This window comes from Bombyx mori, chromosome W, assembly GCF_030269925.1.
Source record: "Bombyx mori chromosome W, ASM3026992v2".
Lineage (NCBI taxonomy): Eukaryota > Metazoa > Arthropoda > Insecta > Lepidoptera > Bombycidae > Bombyx > Bombyx mori.
Genome location: NC_085135.1, coordinates 1,640,618 through 1,647,716, shown reverse-complemented (window position 1 = coordinate 1,647,716; position 7,099 = coordinate 1,640,618). Strand labels below are relative to the sequence as shown.

General features: G+C 43.0%; 1 protein-coding gene and 1 long non-coding RNA gene across 3 annotated transcripts; one reads left to right on the top strand and one right to left on the bottom strand.

Annotated features, from left to right (window-relative positions):
* Nucleotides 1-1,291: 1,291 nt before the first annotated feature.
* LOC134201644 (uncharacterized) lies at nt 1,292-2,206 on the bottom strand. The gene has a single exon (XM_062676884.1). It carries the CDS (start codon nt 2,204-2,206, stop codon nt 1,292-1,294), a length of 915 nt encoding a protein of 304 aa, XP_062532868.1.
* Nucleotides 2,207-5,423: 3,217 nt separating this feature from the next.
* LOC134201784 (uncharacterized) lies at nt 5,424-6,351 on the top strand. Of its 2 annotated transcripts, XR_009977045.1 has the most exons (3): nt 5,424-5,497; nt 5,954-6,074; nt 6,166-6,351. It is a non-coding gene; the product is annotated as an uncharacterized LOC134201784 (long non-coding RNA). The 2 variants fall into 2 exon arrangements; XR_009977046.1 differs by having other exon boundaries at nt 5,954-6,351.
* Nucleotides 6,352-7,099: the final 748 nt, after the last annotated feature.

Here is a 7,099-nt window from a genome sequence, read left to right as displayed (position 1 = left end):
TTAAGAGGAGCTTGTATTTGGGCCGCATTAGGTAGAAACCGCCTATAAAAATTGGCCATACCTAGAAACCGTCTAAGCGTCCTAACGTCTTTGGGTGGGGGAAAGTTATTGATGGCTTGTACCTTCTCGTCCAGTGGTTTGGTTCCGCTCTCCGAGATACGGTAACCTAAAAAAGTTACCTCGGGAGCCCCAAAAACACACTTGGACAAGTTGATTACCATCCCGTAGTCCCTAAGTCTGGTAAATACTTGGCGCAGATGCTGCTCATGCTGAATGCTGTCCCTGCTAAATATGAGAAAATCGTCCAAATAACAGTACACGAAATCTAGCCCGCGCATCATCTCATCCACAAATCTTTGAAATGTTTGGCTAGCATTTCGTAGCCCAAATGTCATAAACGGGAATTCATACATTCCAAAGGGGGTGGTGATCGCGGTTTTCGGTATATCGTCGGCACAGACTGGTATTTGGTTGTAGGCTTTAACAAGGTCAATGGTGCTAAACTTACTACAACCAGCGATATTGTGCGCAAAGTCGTGTATATGACGTACTGGATACCTATCTGGGATAGTCCGGGCGTTGAGTTGCCTATAGTCACCACAAGGGCGCCAACCGTTGTCTTTTTTCGGTGCCAGGTGTAATGGTGATGACCATGGGCTATCAGACGGTCTAGCTGTACCATCAGCTAGCATGGACTCGAATTCCGCCTTCGCCACCTTCAGTTTCTCGGGTGCTAAACGCCTAGGTGCACAAGCTACTGGAGGCCCTGGTGTAGTCCTAATGTGGTGTTGTGTATTGTGGCTTACCGTACGTTGTGTACCAGCTGGTCGCGTAATTTCAGGGAAATCGCGCGAAAGCAAAGTGTGGTAGTGGGAATCACCAGTCGGAACCTTCACAGAAAGAATATCGTTAGTATTACAGGCCAGTGAAGCTGGAGCAGACAGGGTAGTGGTGTCGTCAATTAATTTTCGATTCTTACAATCTACAATCAAGTTATAGTGACACAAAAAATCTACACCTATAATGGGCTTCGTCACATCAGCCACTATAAATCTCCATGGGTAGTTGCGCCGGAGTCCAAGGTCCAGGTTGAGCTGCGAGTACCCATACGTGTCAATGGTTGATCCGTTGGCTGCTGTCAATTTGTAGCTGGTTGGTGCACGACGCTCTCGTAGCTGGGTCCGTGGGAAAACGCAGAGGTCGCTACCGGTGTCGACCAAAAACTGGGTTTTCGTGGTGCGGTCAGTTACGAAGAGGCGACCTGGAGAGTTGAGGCAGTCGTCTGTCGCCATTATCGACTGCCTGTGGCATTTCCCGACTCGTTGTAGTCGCACGGCTTCTGGCATTTGCTTGCCTTAACCCCGAATTTCGCGTGGTACCAACAAACGGGGTACCGTCGATAGTTGGAAGCAGATCGTGTTCTGCTGCGGGATGTCGAACGCCATCGAAGTCGAGAACGGTTCGAACGGTTCTGGGAGCGGTTTGTGGCGCGAGTCTGGTCTTCGAGCTTTAATGCGAGGCGTTCCACCATTTTCCTCAGTTCTGCGATCTCACTGGACTGGTTGATACTACTCGTCCCGCATGTTGAAGTGGCTGCGACGTTGCACGGAGTAGTTATTTCCTGTATTCGGTCAGCAAGGTCCGACAGCTGTTCTAGTGAATGGGTAGGCTGCGATGCTAGTACCGTCTGGATACTGTTCGGCAGGCGGTTACTCCAGATAGTTTGGATAAACTCATGTGGGACGGACGGTCCGGCTAGGTCCATGAGATGTCTCAGAAACTGCGACGGTTTTCGGTCACCCAACTCTTCATGAGTTAGCAATTGCTTGACCTTCTTTTCATGGGAGGCGGAGAGACGTCTGATGAGCTCGCTCTTAATTTTATCATAGCGATTGCTGGTCGGAGGATGCACGATAATATCCTTTACCGCCTTCGCGTGAGGAATATCTAAGTTAGTGATAACGTTGTTGAACTTGACGTGGTCCTCTGTAATACCATAGTTTTCGAATTGACCTTCTAGAAGTGCGAACCAAATTTCTGGGTCCTCTGGAGAAAACGGAGGCACCTTCAAATTAAACTTCCGGATGTCGGACGGCAAAATGTCGTTATCGTGTACAGTGGAAACGCGCATTTTTTTCGTTCGTCGGGGTTTTACGCTGCTACCTCCATGAGAACCAGCGGTCTCGACAGAATCACTGCTGCTCATTATGGTGTTCTTCAGGGGTCACCAGTATAGACGAGAATGTGTTGTCTCCCGTATAAATGTGGATGAGTATGTACGGGTCGTCCGGACTTGTAGTGTAATATGGTAAAGGTAAGTACCTGAGTAGGCGCCGTCGGTGTTCGGATAATAAATTAAATACGACACCTTGCACACTAATGAAATGTTTATTCAATTATACTTAGTCCACACGAAAATACAACACAGTCTATATTATTAAAATTATGAAGGATTGAAGGTTACGAGCACAGATAGATATTCAGTTTATAAACAGTACACAGAAGACACTTTACACTTTACGACAATACTATTACAATAAACACAAAGCAAGCGCGTTATCACAAGAGATGCAAAAGCTTCGAAAACAATAAACCGTATATAATTAGCAAAAGCGACGTGCGTTCAGTACGAGGTAAGTTTCGACTGGGGGCGTGGCTAGCCGCGATCAGCTGCGCAGGAGTGCTTTTCGATCTACCCGCGACATTCCGTCCAAGCGCGCGTGTCCACAGCGCGAACGAACGGGCGACCAGCTGATTGACGCGGCACGATAAATTGTCGTGTGTGTATGTCTGTTTTGTATGTAATGTAGTAACTATATATGAATAGATATGTTATATGTGTGAATGTATACTCTGTGTGTATTAATAATTATATTAAATAAATATATTATATAAGTTTTATATTGTGAAGAGTAAATGTGTGTGCATGAAATGTGGGATAAGCCCACAGTATTAATGTGTACACGAGCTCACAGCCCACCTTGTGTTAAGTGGTTACTGGAACCCATAGACATCCACAGCGTAAACGCACCACACACCTTGAGATAGAAGTTCTAAGGTCTCAGTATAGTTACAACCGCTGCCCCACCCTTCAAACCGAAATACACCACTGCTTCACGGCAGAAATAGGCAGGGTGATGGTACCCGTGCGGTCGATGGCACTATACGGAGCACCCGTCTGGTGCCACGTCCTTACCCACGAGAACGTCGCCGCGCTGCGACGCCGGCAGCGCGCGATCGCAGTCAGAGTTATTCAATGATACCTCACAGTCTCCTACGAGGCGGCGCGCCCTAGCGCAAGTGCAGCCGGAGCGCGGGGGCTCCAATATCGGCAGTCCGTGCTGGAGGCGTGGTCTTGTCGTTTGGCGGACCCGTCGGCCGGCCTCCGTACCGTCGAGGCGATCTGCCCGGTTCTCGCGGACTGGGTGGGCCGCGACCGCGGAAGTCTCACCTCCGGCTACACGATGTTACTCCCACACTGAGGAAGCCAACCACGAACACTTGTCAAGCACGCACAAGCACGCACTTCACCGGAAAAACCTGCATCCGCCAGCGGAACCCGAACACCGCCGCATCGCCAGACACGAACGCACCGGAAGTCTTATCTTACAGGTCACGACGACTTCAGATGTGTCAATTTTTCTTCCCCACGGAAACTTGCTTGCTTTCTTGTTTGCTTGCTTGCTGGAGCCCGAAGTCATCGAACGTGTAGTGTTATTGGTATTGAATCGGGTAGATTCTAAAATTTCAGCGACAATTCACAGTCTCATGTCCTGGTTTACTGTACTAGTGCCATGTAACTCTAGCAGTAGTCATTGGCTTAAAAACGATTCGTGTCGGAACTACCCACTCGTCATGACAGATCCATTATTGCGATCGAAGTTTCACTTGAGATTTGCACTTGCCTTAATTTCTTGCAATAGCTTCTTACGTGTTGTATTTCCGTTAGTAAATGCCATGTGATGAAGTCGACAGTCAAACTGGGCAACATGAGCCAGAATGTAAGATGTGACGATTTCTTCGTGGCTCAGATCTTCCATCGAGGTAACAGAGACGTTATTACACGACTTACGTATGCTGCATTCACGCTCTTGTGGCGTACCACTACTAGTATTCTGATCTGCATCATGTTTTTTTTGCTGTACTTCGAACATGTTCAAACACGTCACGCCAGTGAGAGTAGAGTCCTGATCTCACTTCTGATGTAAGCTTGAGGGTAGATATTATCTTGTTGAACACCAAGTAAAACGAAGTCACCTTTGGTTTCTGATTTAATCAACAATATGTTAACTTGACAATTCACTTTAACACTTGTCCAACTTTAACCAGTACGTACAACAGTCACTGAATCACACAACGTAACAACGATATAGTAAGTGCACCGGGCAAACGCAGTCGAACGAATGTTCATTTCATTTTTTTTTTTTTTTTTTTTTTTTTTTTTTTTTTTTTTTTTTTTTTTTTTTTTTTTTTTTTTTTTTTCCTACCTAAGCTGAGAGCCTTGAGAGGCTATGTCAGCGTAACCCTAACTTTAGTAGGTGAGCTCACGGGGCTCAAACCTGACGATGTTGCTAACACGAACCCTAGCAAGAGTCGTGCTTCGCAGAATCTACCACCGGATCGGAAACGCGACCCACTGAGAAGATCCGGCGAGAAACTCAGTGGGCTGTGTCTGAGAGTTAATTTACTCGTCGAGCCCTTCGTCGCAAGCGACGGGTTCGACGAGAACGGTGACCGGTGCTTGAAGTACCTAAAAGCACCGTTAGTGGATCGGGAGGATCCGAGATAACGTGTTTTGGGCGACGTCGACTGCTTTCCATTCTGTCCGCAGGATCGGGAATGTAGTTACCGGCGGCCACGATGAGAGGGTTCTCGTGTCGTGCCGCTTTATCGAAGTGGCGCATGGACGCCGACTGAAGATACTTACTGATGGACTCTAAGTCCAGGTCGTCATGGAGGTCGACGTTCCTGACGAACCACGGGGCTCCGACGGCTATCCTGCAAAAACGGGATTGAATAATTTGGAATGATTTCAAGTGTATGCGGGCCGCGTGAGCGAACACTACACTTGCATAGGTCATGACGGGTGTTCATTTCAAGGCACGTTCCGCCTTTTTATACTAGCCGGCGCAGCTGGCTTATGAGTCACTTCTGTTGCAGCTGTTGTTTACGAGTGGAACGACACGGCCGGCGCACCTGGCTTGTGTGAGTCACTCCTATTGCACGTGCTATATAACATAAATATCGTTAACGCCGTCAAATATATAAATAAATACATATGTTGATTTTAATAATTTAATTGCATTATGACGCAGAGTAAATAATGTTTTTGCACGTGAGTGTACCATGCGCAAACTTACCCCCACTACGTCAACAAATGCTCAAGAAGTTTGCCGGCTATTATAACTATTTTCATTTCTTACATAAAGTTTATTATTAAAAATCAGCATGCCTCGAAGATCGAAAATGAAATGCTATTTCGGATGCCTTGATAACGGTGAGTTTACACTATTTTCCCGGTATATTATTTGCTAACAGAATTATTATTCATTATATAATTAAATGAATTAGCACCAACTAATGGTCCTTCCTATTTCTGCTGCCTAGCTATCATATATGTTAAGTTTTGATCAAAACAGTCGGTATTAAGTCTCGTACTATCACACACACACCTCAGATAATAAAATTGTCTCGAGTGGGTGGAAGTATTTATGTTCTGCAACTCAGCGTATTATATGCTTATTGTCAAGTGGGCCCGAACTAGTTTTTTGGAATGATCAATCAGTCATGCTTTCCTGTTTAAATAAAATACAGCACAATTGATCTCACATCCAAAGTTAGATGATGGCATTCACGTTTTGTTTCCTGGTGTTTGATAACCAAGTTACACCAAGTGGCCTGTGACCACGTTCATACTTCTACCCAATATAAAATAATGTTTTTATTTTTGTAGACAAAGGTTTGATGATGACAAAATTTTATGGAAAAATTATAAGGAGCACAAAAATGTCTGAAACATGAAAAGATTGATGCACTATATTTGAACCAGAACGTGTTATGTAATATATTAATTTGTAAGTATGATTACATTAACACTAAATTTTTCATGGTCGTATTTTTTCAATATTTGTTACATACTTAAGATACTTTGTTTCTCCGTTTCAGAAGAGAAACTGATTCAGCAAGGAACGTGAACTCTCAAGGATCTTAATTTTTTTTAAATATGTTTATAATTTATAAATTAATAATTGAAATAGTTCATAAGAACTAAATTGATGCCAATTTTGTTTTAAAATAGGTTGTTTAGTTCTTATAGTTATAGTATTACGTTTGAATAGTTGTAATTAGTAAGTTAGTAATATATGAAAATTCTTTTGTAAATTCTACGAGAAGATGATTTTAATTAATGATCAAAAGTCAACGGTCTTCAAAAGCATTATTTGCAATTATTTAGATTAACTGTGGAATATATTTGCTAAGTTGTGTTTTCTGTATGAGCAGATATAAATGAAAATGCCCAAACATGATTATGTTTCTTACATTTTCATTATGTGAAATCAATATGCTTGTGACTGAGTATATTAATAATTTATTAAAACTTAAGTGATAGACAGCAACCCCTATGGCACTGCTGAAGTTTATAAGCACTGGTGACCACTTATCATGAGCCGGGTTGCGTGCTCGTCTGCTGTTGAGTGCAATAAAAATTTTCGAAACCCTTTCTATTATTTAGATGTAATATTAATGTACATTTAATTTGGATTAAAAGATAAATTTACATTTTATGTTTGCATGTGTATGTTTATAATTCATTTGCATGTAACGAACATCAGTTTCTTTTGTAACAAAATGCAAACTAATGGTTTGTAATGAATGTAATTAACTTTAAGATGATTTTCGTTCAATCTGCTGTTTGTTTCATCTAGTATTACCAAAGCTAAAGCATCAGAAACGTCAGAATAGAAATAATTTAGATAGGGAATAAAAGTATAACTAATGTAATCATGTCTAAGATTACTATAAGCGTCATTAAGTACAAACTATCAATATTTAAGAGTACTTTAAATCATCATTACATTTTTTGTTTTTTTTTTTGTTT

Bases quoted from the DNA above. Each gene is read 5' to 3' on its own strand.
- LOC134201644 (XM_062676884.1), bottom strand. From the start codon at position 2,206: ATGAGCAGCAGTGATTCTGTCGAGACCGCTGGTTCTCATGGAGGTAGC.